Below are 27061 nucleotides of genomic sequence, written 5' to 3'. Positions count from 1 at the left end.
TTTCTGCAAATATTTTTCCAGGCAGTGAGAATGATACACATTTTGTGGATGAGTATGAAAGGGGAGGTATTAAATACAAATTTTACATGGTAAAGTGCAGTTTTACCTCCACTGTGGGGGAGAGGGGGGAAGTATTGCAGATACTGCAAAATGCCCATCCCAGCTGTATTGGAACAGGTGTCATCGCTTATCAAGGCCGAGAAGTCTGCCTTTTCTCTTTAAAGCTGACCTCTATGCTATAACTAGAAAATAGGGTCCAATCAAAGTTGTGACAAAATGATATTTGGGCTGCCTTCTGCTGAAGAAAGTTGTGTCTAAGAGATGCTGTGAGAAAACAAATTATGTTACTAGGAGCCACCTGTATCTCTTTGTGTGTGTCACTGTGGTCCATATTTCTTTGCAAATCAATGGTAAACACTGAAATCTGCATTATCTGTCAAAATGGGACACCCCAGTTATTCAAATAATGTAAAGGCTTGTAGAGCATCCTCTTTATGAGCACGTTCTCATTGACAACCGTTCACAAAAAGTTAAGATAGATTATATACAAACTCCTCTCATCTCTTTGATTTCATATAAACATTTAGACAATGGAGCCTAACTTTAGAGCTTGGCAATAGTATTAAATAGGTGATGCTTAGGATATTGGAAATGACTTTGAAGGAGTACTTCTTGCCCCTCATCTGCTGTGTCCAAAAAACAAACCAACCATTTTTAATAAATTAAACTTCAGTTTGGCCTTTGAAATGAGAGACACAGACATGCTTATTCAATGTAGAACAAATATTTACTGGAAATCATGGCTAGATAAATTGTTACTCACATTTAGGAAATCAGATTTTTTAACTCTTATTGTCTAACGCCTCTAGTAAGATTATACTAATCTGAGGTATACTTCTGGGGAAACTTAAGTACATGAAAATCTCTTCGCTTCTTAATTGCATTAAAATGAACAGAAGCCATATCGCAATGCTAATGTTTAGACTACTCAGAAATGCAAGGGTATTTTGAATTAAATGTACCCTATCAGGGCTGTTGAGCCTAAATCTAGAAGTACAGTTGAATTTTTTTTTTTTTGCTTGCTGTCTGGGTCTCATTGCAATCAGTGGTGCAGGAACGATTTTTGTAGTGGGGGTGCTAAAAGTGTAAACCATGTATTTGGGTTGCTATTACTACTTCAAGCCAAGGGGTGCACCCCCACATCCCTAGTTCCAGTACCTATGATCACAATGTGACTCTTTCTCTGCCTACAAGCATGAAGAAGGCCAGGTAGCATTACATGAATGCTGCTCACTAATGCACAGGAATCATCCTCTCTGATCATTTCAATAATTTGATAGCCTCATGAAAATGGAGGGATGACATACAAACATGAAGAAAGGCTACATCCCAGCTCAGCACTTGGCAGGTTGTCTAGCCTGGAAGTGTGATATAAACCTAAATGTGTTAGTTCTCATGCAGGGAAGCTGATGGGCATTTTTGTTTCCTCAAAGAATCAAAAGAGAGGACAAAACACATTTTTAAAGAAGGTTAAATTTTGGACTAGTCAACCTTGGCAAAGTCTTTCGGTTTCCACAGAACCTTTAATTCAAACCCAGTGTGCTTGAATATTGCAGCACATATGGTTAGTAAGATCTCCTGCTGTTCTGAGGCCTCCTGGGAGAAGACCATATGTGTTACAAAGGAAATGTTTTTCAATCCGTTTCTTGGTGGATAGTCCTGCTTTACAATTTACTACAATTGGGAAATACTTCAGTTTTAAGTAGAAATAACCCAACTTTATTGTTTGTCCGTTACATCTCAGCTGGGAATTGGTTTAGCTGAGCTTCAACAAAGTGTGGGTCCCCTCTGCTGTTTAATGTCGTTAGCACTGTAGGTATAGTGGCACTAGACAGCGTATTTTCGTGAAAGCTTCAAACTATTATTCATTTATTTTTATTGAGGGGCTTTTGGGTTTCACAAGAGAATCCAGTGGCTTAATTGGACTGGATCTGTGTTGCCTAAAGCAGGTTACGGCAATATTATCAAAAGGAATAAACATTTAATCCCCTTATACTTAAACTGCTGCACTGTGGGTGAGATGGGCCACTAAAGTGGCAAATCAGGGTTAACGGATGACTGGTACGTCATTAAACTTCCCCATTTCTTGCCTCTCCCCTTTTTGTTGATGCGGTATAACCTGCGTATAGCAGATGCTATTGTATATGTGAACATGCACATGCCCGGATCTAAGGTACTTCCACATATTCTTTCCAATAATTTCATATGGCATCTATTATTCAATAGAATAAAATCCCCAATGAGTCATTCTGTCTCACAGGGTTTCACTTTAAGTGAAGTTCGCTGTAGTCACAATTGCAATTGGTACATTACAATGCGTTGAACAATTTGGGACGTTCAGTCTACTTTTTATATATATATATATATATATATATATATATATATATATATATATATATATATATATATATATATATATATATATATATATATATATATATATATGGCGTCTTCTGTATCTCAGTTCATTGTAAGCAGATTCCAATGTACGTTGTTTGAGATTTTTGATGATTAAAGTTAGGCGTTTCCTGTTAGCAAATTAGGATGTGAATAATGCTAGCTAGGACAGTTATTAATACTAATAAAGCAAGATGATTCTTGTATTAATCAAGGCTAGCTTCTAGGACTGAGTTCGTTTAAAAGCTAAAAGAACAGTCAGATGAGAAAATTTATACATGATACATTTCATAAAAGTACCTTGAGAATTGATGAACTAAAACCCTCAAGTTTATAATTTTAACTGAGAAACCTGAAGCATATCTATCAAAATACCTTAATATAAACACTTTTAATAATGTTCTCTCCTGTCTCTGAGAAATAATTTCTAGTATCCGTACATTTGACTTGCTTTTTTATGGTTTTGTTGAAAGTAGATGACAAATGTAAACAAGTCAGTGTCGCATGTAAACCTAGTACACTAGGCAAAATCTGAGAAAAATAAGGAGAAACGTACAATGCACAGTTCTACTCACTGGGCAGGAGGAGCAAGAGCTTAATAAATTTACCAGCAGGACTTGTAAGTTCTTTGAACTAACAAGTCTGCATCTGACATATCTCTGAAAGGCAAAAAGGGTATCGTGGCTTCACCCCTCCGGTGAACGAAAAAGTGGCTAAAAGAGCTTTATGTCTTCTGAAATAGGGTTCACACTGAGGCAAAAAACAAGCATGGAAAATTTCAAACCCCAGAGTTGAATTTGAGAGTTAAGAGCATGTGAAAATAGGGTTATAACAAACTGTTTTGCAACCTTAAGTATCACAAAGCCTAACAAGAGCCCACTATAATATTAAACTGATTGTAATAGTGGCTATATTCGTATATACACCTCTATCCCAATAGAACGCTGTCCTCGGGACAGGAAAAGGGTCACAGAAATGGGGTGTCTGAGGGAAATGCTGTAGTTGGCAGAGTGCTATTTAGGACCACCAGGTGCTGGTAGAGCCTTGAGGCCAGACTTACTGTGATATTTAAGTACCTAAAGGTGCAGGTAGGCTACAAATGCCAGAGCAGGTTAGGCACCTTAAATCTGTGCTTAGGCCCTTTTGAAAATACCAATAGTTACCTATCCTGCCTCCTTAGGTACCCAGATACCTATAAAAATCTGTCCCTTGGGGCCTAGAAGCTGCAGTGTCTACAGCACTTGCCTAAATCATGGTACGCAGAACCACACTACTAGAGAGCAAACAGGTTGGAGACCACAGCAATCCAGATACTGTACAACAGCGTTTCTCAGGTGTGGCCACCAGGGGCTTTTTCCTGTGGCCACAGCATTCTGAGTGGTGATTGGCGGGTCGGGGGGGGGAAGAAGGGTGTGCAAAGCAGCCTTCCCCTGGGGCTACCAGGAGGGGTTGGGCCCTGCCCACCGCCGGAGCAACAAACGTCAGAGAAGCAGGCAGCCGGTGTGAGTTCCCCATCACCCTTGCCATAGCTGAGCAAGTCTGCTGTGAAAAGTGATATTTTTGTTTGTTACTATCACTTTTCTCTGCCTCCCAACTAGCTAACAAGTCTGCTGCTGTGAAAAGTGATATTAACAAATATCATTTTTCAGACGCAGACTTACTAGCTAGCAAGTGTATAAAAAAAAAAACCCAAAACCACACAACCAAAAAAGCAAAAGAAATAACAACAATACAACATGCAAAGCATCTTATTTGTTTCTATTCAGTTTAAGTCCAGTAAAGAATAGACAACTGTACATTATTTTTATTATTGAGTCTGCAAAAAAACCCTACATAAATTACTATATGTATATGTGCATATTTATTTGTTTTCCCCAAAGTTAATTAAATATTTTAGAAAAAATTGTCATAGCAGCCATCAGAAAGAGTTGGTGGCCACACTCTGACGCCACCAAAAAACTGGTTGAGAACCCCTGCTCTGAGGAGGTGATGACTGTGCTGCTCATAGAGCTGCCACCGTTATCATAGCTGAGTGTCTCGAATATTGAAAAAAATGACTAACAATTGCTGTGTTCCTTGCCTATAGGAACAGTACCTTGGTTTGCTTATGGATTATTTGCTTGTATGTTTATGTGGGGAAATTAGGAAAAGCATAGCTGAAGAAATTGCTTTATGTTGCAAATTTAAAAAGTTTTTGGCAGGGTAAGGGGGGAGCAGATGATGTTTTTTCAGGAAGAACCAGTAGCTGCTAAAAAGCCTACACATTTTATAACCTAATCTGCATAAATATTTTTAAGTTTGGTACATCTCATTTAGGAGAAGAGGTGCTTAGATTGCTATCCAATTCATGTTCTGGGCCACCCTGCCCAACAACTGTTGCAGGACCCTGCTATCCTCTAAGGCCGGGGCCATTGAAGTGCCCACAACGGCCTCATCTGGGGAGGACGAGAGCACCGGCACATGGCCTTGGTCGCTGCCCTCATCGCCAAGAGGGTCACTTTCGTGTGTCGATGTGCTGAGACAGCCGTCGGTGCCGAGGTCAGAGCGACAGGCAGAGATACCGGCATAGTCTCCAGAGATCGTCTCGGCACCAGGTGCTGTGAGGAGGCGAAGGATGCCAACATGACTGACGCTGACCTCGATCTTGACGCCTGGCTCTGAGCCCAGGGAGTCCAAAAGGGCCACTGAGCTGGTGGTTGCCATTGGGGTGGCCATGGCACCACAGGAGGCTGGCGGTGTTGCCTAGATCTTAGACCTGCTGCTGCTGGACCTATCTGAACGATAGGTTTCTGCCTTGGACTCTGAAGTCTCCAAAAAGGAAGACCATGGAGGAGCAGTACTGGGGGTGGAGCCGATGAGCAGTGCCGGGCCTTTGGAGACTGGTGTGGTTCCCCCATGTGGATGGCCGGCGCCGTGGAGTGGTGCGCCGGAGATGGGGAGTGGTGTGACATCATAGCCGGCTTGTCCCTAGATGAAATAGGTGGCCAGGTTATCACCGGTGCCTCGTCCCTCCTTGGAGAAAGCGGTGCTGTCAAGCGAATAAGGTCCTGCGCTGCCTCAAAAGCCTCCGGAGTGGAGGGGAGTTGAATGTCCTGGCCATGAAGGTCTGGAGAATGATAGTGGGCCAGACTCAACTGGACCCCTTGAGGAGCAGGAGTCGACGAGCCCTGGGAGCCACCGGGCCCGAAGTAGGCTGAGTGGGTTGGCGTCTCCCTGCCGCTGGCTTCTTAGGCTTAGGAAGGAGAGAGCACCTTCTCTCGTATCTCTTTCTTCTGGGGCACCAGGGATGAAGATCGGTGTCTGCCAGAAGTCTTATGTTTGGCGCCATGTCGGTGCCGGGAGTCCTTAGTCTCTTTTCCTGGTGTTGGCTTGCACGCCGTTGACGCCGGTGCGCTGCACACGGAGAAGGTGGTGCTCGGTACGGGCTCTGCTGACCCAGTAGGACTGTGGGTGGAGGGCTGCCTCCATGAGGATAACTCTGAGTCTCTGCTCATGATCCTTAAGGGTTCTCAGCTGAAACCCTTTTACAAATGCGGCACTTGTCCTTTTGGTGACTCTCGCCAAGGCACTTCAAACAAGAAGTGTGCGGGTCACTTTTTGGCATCAGTTTACCACAGACTTCACAAGATTTGAACCCCGGTGACCAAGGCATCCCCCGGTGTCGGGGAAGAAACGAGGGGACACCCCTGTAATGGAAACTTAGATAAACGACTACTGACACTACTACTAACTAAGACACTAACTATATACACAATGGGACACTGCTAAAGGCGCTTGCAGAAGCAAGAGAGAGGGAAGTTCCAGCTAGCCATCACTGGCAGTAAGAAGGAACTGAATGGGGGGTCGGGTCAGCTGGGCCATGAAAGCACGACTCCAGGGGGCACCAGGCCAACCCTATGGATATTGCTAAGGGAAAAATCTTCCGGCTGTCGTGCACGCGGCACACACACACCTGGAATTGACATGAACAAGCACTCAAAGAAGAACTAGACCTGCCTCTGAGATCAGGCTGTGATGCGTGACGGAAGTACTGATGTGTGTCAGTAGAAATTGTAATCTCGAGCACCAGATTGCTACAAGCGCTGATGAATCTTCTCGGCTGTCTGGAGGAGGCAGCCCTCTGCTCCTGCCAGAGAAATGTCTCCTTAACCACTTCACAGCTGTCCTGGGCCCTTTGGGAAAGGAAGATCCCCAACCTTTCTCTCACTCTTATTGCTCTGAGCCAAAAAGGATGGGTGGAAGAATCCCCCTTTTGTATGAAGTGCTGGATGTGATTGCTGGATTTGTAGATGAGCTGAAAAGTTCCCAAATAGTTCTAAGTACATGCTGCCCTTCTCTGTGGAGGTGATAGAGAGGTAGTCTCCAGCTTAATGTGTGTGTTAGAGCATGCACATGTTGCACTGTGCACTTTGCCAAGGGCAATCTGCTCATTCCTGGAATAGGCAGGTACTGCCTGTTCCTATCACTCTACACACAGGTACTGGAGGAAGATGATTTCACCTGTGAGACCATTTTGCCCAAACTGAAAGGAAAAGAAAAAGCCAAGCCTCGTTCTTAGGCCCTATTTTCAGAGCAAGAAATTAAATATCTCTTCTGAACACTACTACAACATAAGTGTACATCTTATCAGTTGTGACTATCAGTAGTGATCCTGCAGCCTGCCTTCCAGTTGACAACACCCCCACCTTTAGTTCCACAGCAAGTTTTAATTAAATGCTGGAATAGTGCTTTGCACTGTATATGCCGGGTAAGTGCCAGATGCACGGACTGGATGACAGGAGTTGGATCATGTGATAATTGCCTTGTTCTGTTCATTCCCTTTTAAGCACCTGGCATTGGCCTCTGTAGGAAGACTGTATACTGGGCAAGATGAACCATTTGTCTGACCCAGTATGGCCATTCTTATGTTCATATGTTCTAAGTGCTAAATATTAAAGTACAGCTGAGATGGGGATTGTGACCTTGTTAATAGTCAGTTGAGTTGAAGCCCTTCCTCATTAGCATTGCAGTTTGCTGTACAATTGTTCAGTGATATTAATGTTGCTTTGAGTTTGCCAGCTCCAGAGGTGCTAAGAATTTTTTGATAGAATTTTTCATAAGGCAGATTTAACATTAAAAACAAGAATCTGCTTTCAAAATTATTTTTAAATTAATGTTCAAGTTTGGAACTTGTAATAGTAAATGACATACCATTACACCAAACAGCATGTCTTAAAATGTGAAGACAGGGCACATACTTTCAACTGTAACAACTCCTGATTACAGCCACCCCTCCTCCTCCAACCTTTGTCTTTGCATCCTCTTTCCTCTCCCTGAGCTGGTCTACTGTGATTCAGTCTCTCTTAAAAACATTCATACTTAAGCCTCTAAATATTAATCCTCCCCTTTAACAAACTTTAACAAGTGGTTCAGAGGAAGAGGATGGAAATGGAGAATTCAGAAGACATTCTGTACAACTCCACTCCACTCAGTCATTTGCTGCTTGTTGTACCCTAACATTCATCTGTACGTTCATTATCTATTTAGATTCTAAGATTTATGTAGGTAAGGACCTTGTTTTCCCTCCTCTTAGAAAAGCATCCAACACTCTTTCTGTGCTAAATACGTAATCTGAAATACTGTGTGGACTGTAACCTTCCCCTAGAAATAACTAGGTTAAGAATAATTGTTTATTTCAACGAACAAACTTTGCAAGTCTCTCATCTAAAAGCAATAACATAGTTAATTGTACTTAGCAACCAATTTGTTGTCTACTGTTTTGCTACTGGATGCACGTACATGCCTCTGTAGCCAGCTGGACCCAACTGTATAGTGTTTCATCTGTCTGATATCCAAATTAACTTTGTTACAACAGCAGCACATTATTTTTAATCATAATTTTGTAAACCTTTGTAAACTCGATGGTTTTGGGGGTGTTATTAGGAGTCTCAAATCTTGGATAGCTGAAAAAAGTACCATAAAAAGTTCCTGAATTTCAGGGAATTGTCGGACCTCTGGAACATTGTAAATGCTACTTCAGTTTATCCTCACCTTAACTATATGTGCTGTGTGTGAAATTCGAAACTAGAAGGAGCAGCTGCATAATAATACCTAGCTCTTATATAGTGCTGTTCATCAGTAGATCTCAGAGGATTTTACAAAGATGGTCAGTGTCTGTCTTCCCGTTTTACAGATGGGAAAACTGTGGCGCAGAGAAGTGAAGAGACTTGCCCAGGGTCACCTAGCAGGCTAGTGGCAGAACCAAGAATAGAGCCCAGGTCTCCCAAGTCCCAGCCCAGAGCTGTCAGGAAGGTCTGACTGCCTCCCATAAAGAATGTGTCTTACTTTGAACCATGTTGCAGTAGGTAGTTTCTGCTTCCAAATACCTAATAAAAATTCTCTATAATTAACTGTGTTGGCAAGAGAGGAAGGGAAGGAGCTTCTGATTAAGGAACTGGACAGGGACTCAGGAGATCTGGGTTCAGTTCCTGAATCTACCACAGCTTTCCTTTCTGACCTTCCTGTAGATTGCTTAATCTCTTGGTGCCTCAATTTCACATATATTAATATGGGAATAATAATAATTCTTTTTCCCCCACCCCGTGTTTATGTGGATGGTAACCTCTTTGGGGCAGGGACTGTCTCTTACTATTTACAGTACCCCATCTTGGTAGAGGTCTCTAGACCCTACCATGATACAAATAATACCTCTGAGATATTAGTGTGTGTTTTTCCTTCTCTTTCTTTTTAGGGAGCAAAGGTTCTACTGGCATTTGAAGCTCATATTTCCTCACAGTCATGCTGAATACACAGTAAAAAGGTACCTGAGATTGTGAAAAGCAGATGTCTGTAGTTAATTATAGCAAACTAGTTTTATAAGACTATTTGGTTAGTTTCTTAGCCATCCCTTTGTATGTGATAATAAGACTCAAGATAAAGAGTTGTTGGGGTTTTTTGGGGTGGGGTCGTTACAAAGGGGGCGCTTCAGGTTAAATCACTTTTTAAAAATACTAGTTTTGTTTCTATCACCTTAGAAGCATAACACTGAAGTCTGTTTTCCTGTTCTTTTTGCGGATACAGACTAACACGACTGCTACTCTGAAACCTGTTTTCAAATTGAATTTCTCTAATTTAAATACTTGTTTTATTTGCTAATCTTATGTAAATAGAGCAGCCTTGTATATGACTCTTGATGCTTGCTGTCCACATGCATCAGCATGCTAATATAGAGGAGTTTTGCATACTCCCAATGTTTTCCTTGATCTTCAGAGAAAATCCCGCTCCCTGCAGGAAATCCTCTCCCACACCAGAGAGGATGGAAAGGAAGCAATGTTGCCTTTGTAGCAGATGCTACTAACCCCCTCCCTGGAAGGTGCCTTTAGGAAAGCAGAAAAACAGCAACTCTCCCTAACAAACAAAAACTACCTCTTCTCTCCCCATGCCTATTTGGGGTAGGAAAGCTCAGAAGTAGGCCCTCTCCACTTGCTCTCAGGGCTGCAAGGACTGGAAGTTGCTTTTCCAGCTGCAGGCATGGGGAAGGATAAGAGGCAGGGTCTCTGATTCCTTCCTGCAGGTGTCAGCTAAGTCCTAATGTTGAATGAGAGTATGTCTGTGCTGCAGTTAGACACCCATGATCGGCCTGCACCAGCTGACTCATTGGTGAGGCCTCATCTGGAGTACTGTGTCCAGTTTTGGGCCCCACACTACAAGAAGGATGTGGAAAAATTGGAAAGAGTCCAGCGGAGGGCAACAAAAATGATTAGGGGTCTGGAGCGCATGACTTATGAGGAGAGGCTGAGGGAACTGGGATTGTTTAGTCTCCAGAAGAGAAGAATGAGGGGGGATTTGATAGCAGCCTTCAACTACCTGAAGGGGGGTTCCAAAGAGGATGGAACTCGGCTGTTCTCAATGGTGGCAGATGACAGAACAAGGAGCAATGGTCTCAAGTTGCAGTGGGGGAGGTCTAGGTTGGATATTAGGAAACACTATTTCACTAGGAGGGTGGTGAAGCACTGGAATGCGTTACCTACGGAGGTGGTGGAGTCTCCTTCCTTGGAGGTTTTTAAGGTCAGGCTTGACAAAGCCCTGGCTGGGATGATTTAGTTGGGAATTGGTCCTGCTTTGAGCAGGGGGTTGGACTAGATGACGTCCTGAGGTCCCTTCCAACCCTGATATTCTATGATTCTATGATTCTATGACTCAGGTTCACTGGGCTATTTAATCGTGGTGTAGATGCACAGGCTGGAGCCTGATCTCTGGGACCCTCCCCACTCAGGGTCCTAGAGCCCAGGGTCCAGCCTGAGCCCAAACGTCTACACTGCAGTTAAACAGCCCCTTAGCCAGATCTCTGCAAGGCCCAATTGACGCGGGACAGCCTTAGGTTTTTAATTGCAGCATAGACATACTCTGTGTGCTGGGGCTGATAATATCCATTGCTAGCTTGTGCTATGTTGATGTACATTGCACCTTTTCCAGATGTTACCTGCTGGTGTTATATCAATTTAAATATGGAAATATCATTTCCTTAAAATTGCTTTAATATTTCTTTTTGAATGATACTTAATAAACTGCATTTTTATCTTTTTGGCCAAAGGGTGCCCGATGATAAAACACTAGGTGAAATCCTTAAACCTTACCTTGATCCTGAAGAATCAGATCCTGTTATTCGTCAAAAGTATGTATTAAAAACCATTAGTAATTTTACTTAACTGATTTTAAAATAACCAAACTATTCACATAAATTCTGTCAAACTGTCAGTTTTCCACTTTCGCCATTCAGAATTGGATTCCTAGCTAATAGTGCACGCGCCATCTTTGTGATGAAAGCCACCTCATTGATACTTATTGACTGAAACTAAATTAGGTAAATTTCATGATTCTAAGGAAAGGAAGGAGTGAGAGTAGCTGAATAAGGACTTCAAAAAGCAGACTTTAACAAACTCAGAGAACTGGTAGGTGGGGTCTCATGGGAAGAAAATCTAAGGGAAAAGGGAGTTCAGGGCAGTGGTGATTCCTCAAGGAGACAATATTGAAGGCACAACTGTAAACTATTCCGATGCAAAGGAAAGATCAGAAGAATGACCTGAAAATTAAAAAGGAATCCTACAAAAAGTTGAAACATAGCGATATTGATAAGGAGGAATACAAAAGAACAGCACGAGGCACAAAAAATAAGTTACACGTGGCAAGGGACATAAAAGACAAGAAGAAGAGGTTCTTTAAATACATTAGGAGCAAGAAAAGGACAAAGGAAAGTGTAGGTCCTTTGATTATCGGAGAACGAGAGCTAATAACAGATGACATCAAGAAAGCTGAAGTGCTTAATGCCTATTTTGCTTCAGTCTTCACTAAAAAGGTTAATGGTGAGCAGATACTCAACACAATATTAACAACCAAGGCAAAGAAACGTAAGCCGAAAGAACAGGTTAACGAACATTTGGATAGATTAGATGTATTCAAGTAAGCAGGGCCTGATGAAATTCATCGTAGGGTACTTAAGGATCTAGCTGAAGCAATCGTGGCGCCATTAGCAATTATCTTTGAGAACTTCTGGAGGACAGGAGAGGTCCCAGAAGAATAGAGAAGGGACGCATAGTACGTATCTTTTAAAAGGGGAACCAGGAGGACCCAGGGAATTATAAACCAGCCAGCCTAACTTCAGTACCTGGAAAGATACTGGTGCAAATTATTAAACAATCAATTTGTAAGGACCTGAAGGATAATAGGATTACAAGGAATAGTCAGCATGGATTTGTCAAAAATAAATAATGACAAACCAATCTGATTTCCTTTCTTGATACGATTATTGACCTAGTGGATGGGGGGAAGCAGTAGATACGCTATACCTTGATTTTAGTAAGGCTTTTGACACCGTTCCTAGTTTGCTATGAGAATGTCATGTGGGAAATGTGATCTAGATGAAATTACTGTAAGGTGGATACACAACTGGCTGAAAGACTGTAGTTAGAGTTATCAATGGTTTGCTATCAAATTGGGAGGCTGTGTCTAGTGGAGTCCCACAGGGGTCAGTCCTGGGTCTGGTACTAGTCAATATTTTCATTAATGACTTGGATAATGGAGTAGAGAGTATGCTAATAAAATTTGCAGATGACACCAACCCGGGAGGGGTTGCAAGCACTTTGGAGGACAGGTTTAAAATTCAAAATGACCTTAACAAATTGGAGAATTGGTCTGAATTCATTGCGATGAAAGTGCAAATTACTTCAGTTAAGAAGGAAAAAAGTCAAATGCACAACTACAAAATGGGGAATAACTTTCTAGATGGTAGTACTGCTGAAAAGGAGCTGGGGGTTATAGTGGACCACAAACTGTGTGAGTTGTCAATGTACTGCAGCTGCAAAAAAGGCTAATATGTTTCTGGGCTCCCTGTGAGCTGAGGAGTGAAAACATTATCTACATAAGACACAGGAGGTAATTGTCCTGCTCTGCTTGGCACTGGTAAGGCCCCAGCTGGAGTACTGTGTCCAGTTCTGGGCACCACAGTTTAGGAAAGATGTGGACAAATTGGAAAGAGCCCAGAGGAGAGCAAGAAAAGTGATAAAAGGTTTAGAAAACTGACCTATGAAAAGTTAAAAAAGGAGGGCATGTTTAATCTTGAGAATGGAAGACTGAGGGGAGACCTGATAAGTCTTCCAGTATGTTAAGGGTTATTGTAAAGAGGACAGTGATCACTTGTTCTCCATGTCCACTGAAGGTAGGACAAGAAGTAATGGGCTTAATCTGCATCAAGGGAGATTTAGGTTAGATATAAGGAAAAGCTTTCTGACTATAAGGTGTAGTTAAGCTGTGGAATAGGCTTCCAAGGGAGGTCATGGAATCCCTATCATTGGAAGCTTTTAAAAACAAGTTTGAGAAACACCTCTCAGGGATGATCTAGTTTACTTGGTCCCTTCCAGCCCTACATTTGTATGATTCTAAAGTCATTGAATTTAAACTAGCAGCACTCAAAGAAATTGGCTGATGATACAAATGAAATGATTAAAAAATCCAAAGAATTAATTTAAATGATGGTAGTGTTAATGCCTTATCTGGAGAAAGTAGAGAAACACATTTGCAATCCAAGCTCTGATTCATAGACTGTCTTAAAATTCTGGCTAGTGGCAAACCTGTATTTACATTGACAGGAAGGCTGTTTTGGTTGTAGGCTTCTAAAAGTTTGTAAATCTCTTAACGGTAAAAAGTGGTTTAGACCTTTTCTTTAATGTGGTTTGCTTAGATTTCATCCATTTTTTTTTCCAGATTAAAAATATATACAATGTCTCCTCAGTCAGATGTGCAAATTTTAATGAAAATAGAAAACAGGCAACATAATTCTGTCAGGTAAGGGATATATTTTTTCTGTATGTAGGCTGTTTGTTTATTTTTTAGAGAGAAATTACTTGTTGAATATATTTCCTAGTCTCTAGTGGTGCTGTGATAAAGGATAATATGTCTGTACTCTCTGATTAAATTCCTTCTGTTTAGCAACATGAAATTACAAAAAAGTTTCAGTTAAAATCAAGATAAAGTTTAGTGAGACATCTGTAAGCATCTGCAAAATTAAGTTGAATTTACTGTGCCACATGATGCTTTCTCAACGTTACTAGCTGGTCAGATTTCACATTTTGGTGTTTTTGGACTCAAGATTCAGGCTTCTTGAACCTAAACTTTAATAGAATTTTATTCTTTATTATATTAGCTCTGGACAAATTTGTTTTATACCATCAAAATAAAAACTGTGCAAATAGCTAAAGAAATAATTCTACACGTATCATAAGCACCATTTATAACACTCCAACCAGCTGCCATTGTTATTGAAAAGAGTACGTACTTTTAATACCATAGTTTATTGTGGCTGACCAGTAATTCCTAGTTAAGATTTCTAAACTGCATTCCTTTCTTCAAATGTAACAAACTTAATGTCATGTAACTTGTTCCCTGGAACATGACATACCACTATTGAAGAAAAGCATTAATGAAGTTACAAGAAATCCTATTTCCCAGTAATTAATTTCATTGTAAACTCTATGCAAGAGTGAGTGTAGAATATACTCTGGATTTGAATGAAAGAATGAAATTTTACAAATTCTTAACTTTTCTTCTTCTGATACTTGTTTCTCAATAACTGTTACATTGGCTACAAGATAGTTGTCAGCTAGCAGTTTTTCTTTTTGCGTAAAATGAGCTGATTTCCACTTCAGGATTTTTAATACATTAAGGAGACTTTGTCAGCTTCTACTTTTTTTTAAAAATTGACTAACTTTATAAAATTACTATTCTGATAGCGCACCATTTAAATAGTATGTACAGTGTTTTTTAGAAAAATTCCCCATTTTAAATTATTTTTATTTGGGCTTTTCTGCTCTCCTGCTGATTGGTTTGGCGGGGGGGGGGGGGGGTCAAGAGCTCCAAAAACAAACATTTTGTTGAAATCTTTACTTATTATGATTGCAGCCTATCTTATTCCCTTCCTCTTTGTGCATATGTTGCCTGCCACCACTGAACTGAGACTTGCTTCTGTGGAGTTGTTTGGTTTGGTTTGGTTTTTTTGCCATGTAGGCATTCTTTCTATGAACTAGTATAATAAATTTGATTAGGAGGGGAGGATCAGCTTGATAAAGTATTTGACCTGGAATCCGAAAGTGTATGTTCTTTTTTACCTGCTCTATCATGGACAGTTTGTGTGCCTGTCAGCAAGTCACATAATCTCTTCTCAGTTTCTCCTTCTATAAAATGGGCATTATATTTTTCTTAGTTCACAGAGGTATTGAGCTAAAATTCATTAATGGTTTGTGAAGCTCTTTTGGATCTTCAGATAGAAGGTGTAGTGTATTTAAAATAAATTAAAAACGCTTAAGGTTGATCTTCATCTTGTATGTCCAGATATTCAGCAAAATGTATGGGATTATTTACATGTTTAATGTTAGTACTTAAGTGCCTTGCTGAATCCTGGGTATAGTTATGTATTCCTCTTATGGAATGTGAATAGAAATTAAAACTTGTTCTGTGCTTGATTAACTTACCATAACATTAGGAAAAATAGCCTAAACCTGCTAACCAAGACCAAAGGTATTGCTGAGCTGTGGTTCCACAGTAGTGTCTAAAAGGCAACATTCTAATGGGAAGCCCAGTGCTTTAAAGGAAAGACTAAAGTTCTGGTTGAAGTTGAGTATTACAGGAGAATTTAAGAACAGTCACCAACATCAGAATTGCTCTTTTGTCTGAAATCTTCACTTTTTATGATTACAAAGAGGACTGTGAGAGAGAAAAATCTTCCATAGATTAACTGCATTTATCAGCACGTTTTGTGCAGTCAGTTATCTTCTGTTTTTGAGTGGTTCTTACACACTGAAAAAGGAAGCAAAATATTTTTAAAAGGAAAATGTGATTGTAAAACACCAAAAATTTGGTGAGGCACTCAAGCAGGTAACTTTTTTTAGGTGATAGATTTAAAGCTGATGGCATCCCTTTTAAAATATCAACACTTAGCAAATATATCAGTTTCAATTCTGTTAAAACAGATATGCTTGTTTTTAGTGCAGTTTTGGGTGCAGCAAGGAAGTTGAATGCTGATCTTTGCTATAACTTCCTCCCCCTTTGTCTTCCTCCTGAACACTTCTTCCCCCACCACCATGTTGCTGCCCTATATTGGTAAGGGTAGTGTTAACAGCCTTTCCTCTATTGTGCAGGCCAGGTCATGCTTTAATAACATGGGCTTGTCTGTATGGTGATCTAGTGCACAGCAAGCTAGGGTGTAAATCTACAGTTCTCTAGCCTGCTGCCCACTAAGTGGCTGTGTGGACCCTGCTGCCATGCACTAAAAGTTCTGTAGTACACTTTGATATACTGCTGTTTCACTCTGCAGCATTCCATGCACTGCATGTCTGGATAGACAAGCCTATAAGTACAAAAAGTACCCCATAATCCACCAGTGCTCTTCTCTGCTCACATTGTCTAAGATCAGGCAGAGCAATGACCCAGCTGTGTGAAAGGAACCCTTTTACCACTGAGTAGCGGGTTGGTGGAGGAAAGTACCAGTATACTGCCCCACAGCCTTTAAGTTCATATGAATATTCTATTATCTAGGATTCAAAAAACACCTTATTAAAATTATTAGATAATAGGAGGACTTTAAAACTATACATTGTCAAATTGGATGTAAGGTTTTAGTCCACAGTCTTTTAAGACAGTGCTCTTCATAATTGCACTTATGTATCATTAAAGCAGTGGTTCTCAGTTTACGGCCCAATCAGCGCACAGCTGTAGCCCATATGACATTCTCAGCACCATACAGGTAGTATATATCCATATGTATGTGACCCACATAACACAGAGAGCATATGCGGTCCACAATGGTAAATAGGTTGAGAACCACTGCATTAATGGAATGCACTGTTGTTTCAGAGAACTAAATAAGATTATTAAAGGCTATAAAACATTAGGCTCCTAGTTTTAAGATAAGCATCTTGCAAGAGGATTTCAGTATTTCCTGAAAATGTTTATAGAACAGGAGTTTGTGGTTTAATTTTGACTGTTTCATTCTATGGCTCACCGTGTAACAACCATTTTAATTTGAATGTCATTTACAAAATACTATCTTTAAATATATTTTTTTTTCAGGAGAATATTTATATTTGCCAGCTACTACATGTTTTTACTTAAAACATGGGAACCCCAGCTAGGGAAGTTAATCAACAGTTAGCTAACACCACTACTGCACAGATAGACTGGTTAGCTGTTGAACAACATGAAGCTTGCTTGCTTTCCATTGACTCCTTTTTATGTTAGAAAGTGACATTCTTCTGCAACCTAATTTATCTGAGATGAGCCTGTTTTTGTTTCCCTGATACATTCTTCTTCCTGGAGTGCACATAATATGGGAGCCTATCTTGGTTGAGGAGGACTTTGCCAGGATTTCTTTCATTGTGTGTTGGTATTACTCCTTAATCATTTGGAGCAGCTTTGGTTGAGTGACTCAAAGCACACCCTCCCACCATTACCTAGAATTGTAGAGTGGGACTACTAGACCCTTGATAGGCCACTCAGTTAACTACAGTTACCTTAAAAGGGATCTTTTAGAGGGAGGATTGGTAACACCAATGTTCTATAGACACAGAAGTGTTCCTTTTATGCTGCAGACTACAGCTCTCTTCTTGTTGGTTTGGGAAAATCTGCTTTTGGGTGGATTGTTAAAAATGAAGTTTTCCATCTGGAGATGTTAACCCCTATCACCTGGTATGCAGTATTCAGTTTGTCTAAGTTTTGTTCTGGGGTGAAACTATTCCAGGGGAGGTTTAACTGATGCCTGTTGGATGATTTTTGCACTCTTCTAAATTCTTTTATAAAATAGTATTTTCTTTCTTCAAAATAAATTAATGTCCTTACTGTGTCTAATCCTTTATTTGGGATGCCTTCAAAGTGACTTCATGTGGTAAGATTATTGCTTTTTCCACTAAGGGAAGGAAAAACACAACTGCCAAATTATACAGTCTAGTTTGGGAAATACACCTTCTCATTTTCCTGAGAACGCTGCCAGATTTGCCTTTGTGAAGCAAAGAACTTGATGTTCATTGTAACTAAATTGATGGTCAGAATAGTTAGATCAGATTAGTAAACAAAGACATGCAGTTTACATGCATTTGTACCAATACAAATATTGCCTGATGAGGCTGCTGTTAAATCATTCATATAATATTCTCCTGTTATTAAGTTAATACTGACTATGACAAATTTGTTTTGCAAGAAATATTTTTTCTAACAGACTGTCTTTTTGAAACTCAACAAGGATCCTTTCATAAGTTAATTTTCTTCCTAGCCTTTTAACTGTTCATGACTCATTATTAATATATTTTTTTCAGAATAAACTGTCATGGAGTTAATTTTAATATAACACCAAGAGCCAGATTTGAAAAGGTATTTAGGCACCTAAAGATGCAGCTAGGTGCATAGTGTGATTTAAAATCTGTCTTTAAAGGCCTAGAAGCCTTCCATTAACTTCAGTGAGTTTTGGATCAGTTCCTTGAACGGTACAGGAATACTGAGTAAAATCAGGTTATTTTACTATAGGTATTCCTAATGCAAAGCTTCCATTGACTTCAGTGGAATTCACACTTTCAAAGGGCTCCAATGATGGGGTCTGTACATTTTGTCCTGGTGCAACTCATATTTCAGTGCTTTAAGAAGCCTTAAAACATCAACACCCACTATCAGATTGCCTCTTGCTAGCTGCCGTGAATGACATTCGCCAAGCAAATGGAAAACACAGCCATCCTATCTTATTCAATTGTAGTGGATAGTGAGGAAGAAAAATCCATTAAACAAGTATTGCAAGTGCTTCTCTTCTAAATGCCATCTCTTTATGCTGGTGACCACTTATTTTGCTTTAACTGATCCAAAACAGTTGCTTCCCAGAATGCTGGATGTTAATAATTTTTAGAGCACTTTCCTGTCTCAAGATCAACTGGCAGAAGTAGGAGTTATTTGCTTTGATAAACTCTTATTTCCATGCCCAGAGAGAATTTTCCTCTGTGGCCTACTGTTTTTTTTTTTTTTTAAATAGCTAGGGATTAAAGTCGCTTTAGATTCTGCTCTTTGTTATTCAGATCGCTAAAACCAACTCCTTGACAAATTAAAAAACTTCATGTACATTCCTCTATCACTTAAAGATAGTATGTATCCTGTAATAGTGATTGTGCTGAAATGCACTTTGTTGTAAATGCTGATATTGATTTATTAGTTTTTATTTATGTATTTGAGTGCACCCGCCATGCGCTATGATCTGTACAAATATGAAAGAAAGCACAGTTTCTGTCCAAATAGGGTTATTGTCTAAAAAGACAAACTGATAAAAATAGGGAGCCTTTCTTTCTCTAACCTTGCAGTTAAAGTAATTGTAGGTGTCACAAGTAGAAATGGTGGGTTAAAATAAAAATCAGATGTAAATGGAAGTTGACTGCGTCTCTTAATTATAAAAATCCATTTGCTTTAATTGTGTATTTATTCAATGTGCCACTTCACCTTCAGAAAATTGTCTTGGAGTGTAAGATGTGGTATAAACAGAAATAGTATTCTGATCAAGACCAAGCAAAATAATCACAATTATTAACCATGGCTATTTTATTATCAAAGAAAGGAAAAGAAAACTTTAAACAAAACAACACAAATGACACAATACAAGTGATAAACTAGTGACCATTTCAATTTCTTCTGTATATCTTTCTGGAGAGCGCTTTAACAGAGATTCCACGCTTGAGAGTGAACCCCTCTGTGGGCTCTTCTCTCTTGGTAAGTTAAGACCAAAGTAAATTATTTTCCAAAATTATTGTGAATCCATCCCTTACTATGTCCTTAGGCAGCTAAGAATGTTTATAGATCAGCTAAAGAATTCTATTTCAAGGCTGGTGAACCTATTGGTTATTATTAAATAATTAACCAGTTTATAGTTGGCAAAGTAGGCAGTTTTAGCTAAACCCTATGAAATCAAGGAAAACATTTAAATTTGTTACTTAGAAGCAGCATTTAATGAGCCAATTATGAATATTAAGACTCTTAAGGCCAATTACATTCCACTATTTCTTTGTTTACCAATGTTTAGCCCATCTCCTCTCAAGAAGTACATGGTCTTCTAACCAATTGGTGATTAACAGGAGAAACTGTTAGTCTTAAATTACAACAGCATTTCAGTATTCCATCAAAATCATTACAGTAGTTTTAAATTTTCATCCATTGGCAGTCTCTTAGGTAACTTCATCTCACCAATCCAAGTTGAAGTCTTGGGGAGATTTTCCTTGAGATGATTTCTTCTTGTGTCAGCTTTCTTAAATGGTTTTTCTTACTGTCTGTGGCAGTGCTGTGTTTGAGCTGGGTAGCAGAGTGTGCAAGTGAGGAGTGCTCACTTCACAGTTTTTATACCCATCCCCTTCCTATTTCCATTAAATTATAGGAAAACACACCTCTTGTGGGATTGTTTAGATTCAAAGGTCACAGCTTCATGCCTTCGGGGTTAGCTTAGTTGACATTTTCAGCTCCTGAATGTACAGTCTGCTTAATGAATATGCAACATTTCTTTAATTGCCTTTGTTTTTGTGGTAGGAAAGATCCAGATAATTTTTAAAGTTAGTTTTAACTCTTTTTATTCAGCCCAGTTTCAGAGAAATTCTTTCAAATTTTTTGTAGAGTTTGACAGAAAATGAATCTGTTTTCAAAAATCCCAAACACACCTGTTTATACAAAAGTTTTAGTCTTCAGATGTCTTTTTAAATTAAATAACTCAAAGTCTTTAGCTTAAATAATTAAAAGTTGTTGACTTTAGAGAGATGATTCTTATCTTCTGGAGTTAGTTAAGGGTTTTCTTATCCTGTGCCAGTTCTTAATTTCCGATTAATATAAATATTCTATACTTAATGGCTTTTACACTGGTTTAGCAAGGTCATTAGATGCCATGTTGGTACATGAAGCATTTTACTATTTACATAGCAATGACATTAAGAGCTATATTAGGAGCTTTGCATTTAGCTAACATATTTGCAAGTCTGTATTTCACAAAGGTGTTTGTCATTTCTGCATTTAAGAAATAAACAAGTTTAAAACTTCTCCAACTATATATTCTTCTCTGAAAGTTTTAAGAACACAAGCAGGTTTTCTTGCAAGAGGGTGGGGGTTAGTAGAGCCCACTCTTCTTAGATTTATTGCTCTGATAACACACCCTGCATTCCTTTTTACAATTAAGGCTCTACTTAAAATATGAGTGTTTTACATGGTCTGTCTTCTTGAGATTTGATTGTCCTTGAAATATAGAAGCAGAAACCTTCTGAAATTTCTTTGATTAGCTTTAACATTTTGTAACAGAACTAGCGAAACATATGTATTGCTTTATTTCCAAGCACCTGACTATAACATTCTTAGTTATATCTTAGTATTCAGTAAAAGTGCAAACAAGTTTGTAACAACTTAATTTTAAAGTTATAATAATTTTAATATCACTTCTGCATCAATATTGAAGATTCTCCTCAACAGCTGGATCTAAATGTACTCCTTCCATGCCTCTAATGCTTTGTGTGTTCTTATTTATCCCCAACTTCATTTTTTTATTAAAACTTTCTTTCCTCCTTCAGCCTCTCTTATAGCTTGACATCTCTTTTAAATCTCCTGATCAGTCTATCTTCAGCCTTAACTGTTGTCAACAACGCCAACCATTCTGTATCCAACTAAAGTTCTGCTTTCCTTTTCTTCTTGGGAATATCAGTCTGTCTGCTCCTTTTAGTAATAGTTAGCTTGAATTTTTCAACTGATTAAAAACAATAGGGAGCAGCAGTTTCCAGAACTTGTAAGATTTACTGTAATGATCGTCAATTTTCATTCCTATTCACTTAATGTTCTTTACTAAAATCTTGTATTACACAACACAAATGGAAAGCAGAAATATAGTCATTGCTAACAGTAACAAATGAGTATGATCTGAATCTTTAGTATGCCAAGTTGAATGTTCATAATCGCGTACTTGACCTTTGAGAAACTTTTATAGATGATTCCAGTCTGGATAGAACATGCCCTTCTTGCTATCTTGAGCAATAAGTTGTTTTCTCAGGAGTAATTGTTTTAAACCTGGAGTATCCTACTTCCATTTTCACAAAACAGCATTTAGTACCCAATAGTGAATTCCATTGGATTTAATGGACTCTTTCTAATTGTTTGTATTACTGCACCTAAGGACTTCAATCAGGGAGTCAGGGCCTTACTGTGCTAATACTGCACAAAAGCTACAAACATGGGGAAAGGAGTATAGAGGAAGAGGTAGAGGATGAGAGAACAATATAATCATCCATTTAACATTAGTCATGGCTTGCCTCTTGCCTATCTGGTCAGCTAGGAGTGTTCTATAGGCACCGGGGGAGACCTGAAGGGCATGTAAATAAAAGGCTTGTGATGTAGTATATATGACCAGCATCCATCAGGATAGCGAAGCTGGTAAATCCCTTTAGGGGGGCGAGAAGAGATTCTGCCTTGATTCATAAAGGGTTCATTGGCTGCTAGGTTTGGCAAGAGGAGTCTTCAACTGGGCCATATTAAGATGTTTCCATAAAGCAGGGTTGGTTTGGGGACAAGGGCTTCTGGAATAAAGGAGTTGAGCTTGCTCACAACTGAGCAGAGAACACACAGGATTGTTCAGTGAAGCCAGACTGCTGTGAAAAATGGTTTCTTGGCTGTCACTTCTGTCACAAGGGCAGACTTGAAAAGGGAGCCTTTTATGTTCCTGTCAGAAAGGAGAACCAGCGCTATTTCCTTCTGGCCCTTCCAAAGGGGAATCCCTCTGTTTATCTCTTACCGACAGAAGGGAACTAGGACTATTTGTCCCCCACCAAGGAGGGACTTGACCTTCCTACTTGTTTGCCAGGAAAGGAGCTTGTTTATTTTTTTAATTATATTTTTTCCCTTTCCTCAAAGGGTTAGTAACCCCTTATTGGCAAGTGTATGGCAATGAGCCTCTTACACAGATAAGATGTAAAAGCCTAAGACCGATGAGTAACAATACAGAGTCAAGATTTAAGTTTTAGGCAAGATAAGCTGTACCAGTCTAAAATAGAGGGAGTGAGGAAAACACATGTCAAAAGTAGTGAATGTAAGGAAGTAATAAGTCCTCTTAACTGGAACATCATTCTGTCTACAGTACATTAAAGGTCCTGTATTAGTGTTTCCAGATATCTTTTATTCTGTGTCACATTTCATTACACTGGATTATCCAATGGCTATTGCATCAGCTTTTTATCTTCACTACATTCTTTCACAAAGTAGAGTTTGGTGCAAAGAAAACTGCCTTTGCAGTTGTTTTAAAGATACTGTAAGTTTACATCCATGTTCTGGAGCTTAGTTTTGGATTGGGATTGGACACTGGTGAAGGGTGAAGTAAGGATTCTGCACTGTCAGGGTTGGATTTATCTCCTCTGGACTGAATTCAGGATGTGTTAGGGCTGCTCTATACGGTGCCAGCGATAGCAGTCCCTGTGTAACTGCTGCTCTAATTGGAGATCAGGTAAAATTCTTTGTGCCCTTCTCCTCAGTGCCCTAGGCTTGCCAGCTGGGTCACACGATGAAAGAAGTACCTACACAAGTAGAAAGATACCTAGAGAACTCTTTAGTCTAGCAGACAAAGACATAATGAGATCCAGTGGCTGGAAGTTGAAGTTAGAAAAAAAAATTAGAAAAAAGATGCAACTTCGTAACAGTGAGAGTAATTAATCATTGGTACAGATTACCAAGAAAAGTGGTAAATTTGTCATCATTTTGAGTCTTTTAATTGAGATTGGATGTTTTCCTAAAATGTAGACTAGTTAAAACCACAAATTGCTGGGCTTGATAATCTCGTAAGAATAATAATTCCCTTCACTTCAGGAATAATTGGGTGAAATTCTGTGGCCTGTGTTATGCAGGAAATCAGACTACAGTTGTCCCTTCTGGCCTTAAAGTCTATAAATCTATATCATTCCTTGTGCTAATATTTCCAAAAATATTGCTAGCCAGGCAATAATGCTTACTTTGTACATAAGAATCCACTAACTAGGAATCTTAAATGACGGAGTCTGTGTCTGACTTGCAACTTAAAAGCTGTCTCTACTTCTGAAACAAGTTTTACAACATTACTATCCCACCCACATCCCCATAAAATGCCTATTTGTAAAATCCTTCCCCACTTACAAGGAATAAATCTCTCAATTTTGTAGCATCTGCAGATTCCATTAATGTGCTGTTTACTTCCATTAATTAAGATATAAATTAAACTTGACCTAACACTTCCTCCTGCTCTGTACATGACCACTTTTCATTATGCTTTGGTTACAGTCACTTAGGCAGTTTGCAGTCCACATGATTGTTCAAACTGTTTCAAGTAATATTTTACGAAACCTTATAGAATGTACTAAAATCAAAATACACTGCATCGCCAGCATTCCCTTTTTTCTCCCCATTTCTCCAATATTATACTAGTGATAGAAGTTACATGTTTTGATTTTTCCTTTAGTCTTTTGGTAACTAACTGTCCATGACTTTTTTTTTTTAAGGAGTAATGTAGTAGTATAGAAAATGACAATATCTGAGCTATTTTTGAGACATCCGTTTAATTGACCCTTCTGAAGTATTAGCTGACCTACTTTCTTCCTCGTGCTTTTTCTTTTTGGAGACTTTCCTTTAGCCCCTCTAGCTAGCATTAGCTCATTTTGCTGCCCTTATCTTTTCTATGCTATCCTTAACTGACCCAGAATATTCTTGTTTGATTACCTCCCCATCTTACCATTTAAAGTATCATTATTTTTTAACAGCAGTTCCTTGTGAGGCCACATGGCTAATTATTTTTATAAGATGTTTCTGTCTTCTGTATCTTAATTGTAATGTCTTGGGAAACTCCAAGTGTCTTTCGTGTGGGTGGATTTTAATATTTCCTCCCATTATGCCTTACTAAATTCCTTATTTTCCCAACATTTTTTTCCTGAAATTTAATTCCTTTGTACTGCTGCATTCTGTTAACCTGACTGTATTGAATCCAGGCAGCTGGCATTCACTAGTTCCAACCTCATTCCCTTCCCTCCACTCCCAAGGGTTTTCATATTTTCTGCCACTCTCCCATAAGTGACAAGCGAATCCAGAATGGTTTGTCCTTTGGTTGGAGTCTTTGGATTATGATTATGCAGCCCAAACTCCTCTTTCACAAGTTACCCCTCACTTTGTCAAAGGAATCATTGCAGCAGACAAACTATCTGCTTTTAATGCTTTGCAGTTTTTCTATGCTTCTCTTTAGACAAGTTTTACTCTGCTCAGCTCTGAGCCATTGCCTCATTCTCAAGAAGTGACAAGGACAACCTTTGTCCTTCTGAGGTGGCTTAGTTCCACTCTTATTTTCTTAGTATCTTTTCTTCCCGTTCACTGTTACCTAGTATCTGTAGACTAACAATGAAAAGCTTATCTATATTGAGTATTTAAATATCACTAGTAATTTAGGTGATAAGTAGATTGTAGTGGGTTAGTGGGAGGCCACTCTGCCTTACTACGTCACTGTGCATCATCCAGAGTCAGGGAATTAGCAGAGCATTGAACAGCTTATGGCTCCGGCCTGCAGTCTAGGCAGAGCAGCAAATAATTAGGGGCTCTAGCCCGCGATCTGGGCAGAGCAGCACAAGTCTATGAGCCCCAGCCCTCAGGGCAGGACAGACAAGTTTGGTGAGCCCAGACCTTCAGTCAGGGCGGAGCAGCGAATAGTCTATGGCTCTGGCTTGTACTCAGGACAGAGCAGCAAAGGGATCGGCATCCTGGTTCCAGTGGATGGCCGACAAACGCAGGCCTCTTGACCTAGAGTGGGGGTGGGGTGGCAGGGGATAGAGGGGCCTACGCCCACCTGATTCCATTGGGCCCCAGCCCAGGGCCCTAACAGTGGCAGAGTGTTCCGCCACTGGGTCAACAGGGAATCCAGCCACAACACACTAACCAGGTCTCCGGCAGCAATGCAGCCAGATTGGGGTCAGCTGCCCTTGGGTCATTTCCTACCATTCCTTTGAGGTGTGCTTGGATCCATGGAGGTCCTTCATTTCCTCAGGGTAGAAGGCCAGTGACTCCTCAGTGCCTGGGTCAGTGGGCGGCTCCAGCAGTTCTGGCCCGTCCTTGGTTCAGCAGGACTCTGCTACAGTCTCTCAGCCCGGGAGTGGGCAAGAGGTGCCTGTCTTCCCTGGTGGCTGCAGCACTACTGAGCTCCAGGACCCTCCCTTTATACTTCCTGTTCCACCTCCTGACTTCTGGTGGGATGGGCAAGCATGGCCTGGCCCCACCCACCCGAGTTCAGAGTGTGGACCCTCTCTGTCTGGCTCAGTGAGAGGCCGCTGTGCCTCACTACATAGATAGAAAGTGTCCCTACATATCTATTTTCCACTGGGTCTTGCTTCACTCTTGCCTCAATCATTCATTTTTATTGTAACTGTTGGAATATTATTTTACATGTTTCTATCACTTCTGAATCCAACTGTACTTTGATTTCCATAGTCAAAGGCTCATTTATACAAAAGAGAGGAGATATGGCTTGCTGTAACTGTATCTTCAGCAGGATCTATATTATTTTCTGAAGGTGATCTATGGCTGAAATTATCATTACATAGTCTGAAGAACTTAATCTGAATTTAAAGAAAAGGTTTGATGCTATTCCTTTTCTGTTCTGTTGATCCATTCGGTATTTAATAGTTGGAAAGAAATATGCACTTTTTATGCAGCTGGGTAAAGTAGGATGGTGAGATGCATGTGTAACATGCTTGTGAAGTAGGTTACATCTCCCTCTATAATCCTCAAGGCAATGACCCCCTACTGCTGTTTTCAGCTACTGGAGTTACTCCTTTAGTTCAAGTGGTACAGGTCTTTGCTTTTGTGCTGAGAGTCCCAGGTTCAAACGCTGCATGAAGTTGCTGTACGCAAAACTTGTGCCTGAAGGATATAGAACACTAACTTAAAAGATCTGCTCTGTGGATGATCCTCATTTAATGATGAAATGAGCTGAATTTAAAAACTTCTCTTGAAATAGTTATAATAAAAATTACAGTTGGTTCTTGGCAAGATTTTTGGACCAACTGATTGACAGTGGAAGGCAGTGTGTTCTAAC

The 27061-nt window shown here is 39.8% G+C and overlaps 1 protein-coding gene across 1 annotated transcript in view; it reads left to right on the top strand.

Annotated features, from left to right (window-relative positions):
• ZNHIT6 (zinc finger HIT-type containing 6) overlaps positions 1–27061 on the top strand; it is a 55681-nt gene that overhangs the window by 10250 nt on the left and 18370 nt on the right. Inside the window, exons 6-8 of the mRNA XM_065409328.1 lie at positions 9188–9256; positions 11030–11110; positions 13696–13776. Coding sequence (XP_065265400.1) covers positions 9188–9256; positions 11030–11110; positions 13696–13776 — 231 coding nt within the window. The remainder of the gene's footprint in view (positions 1–9187; positions 9257–11029; positions 11111–13695; positions 13777–27061) is intronic.

The sequence above is a fragment of the Emys orbicularis genome, chromosome 8 (assembly GCF_028017835.1).
Source record: "Emys orbicularis isolate rEmyOrb1 chromosome 8, rEmyOrb1.hap1, whole genome shotgun sequence".
Taxonomy (NCBI): domain Eukaryota; kingdom Metazoa; phylum Chordata; order Testudines; family Emydidae; genus Emys; species Emys orbicularis.
The sequence above is the reverse complement of the archived record's forward strand: the minus strand, read 5'-3'. Positions and strand labels throughout refer to the sequence as shown.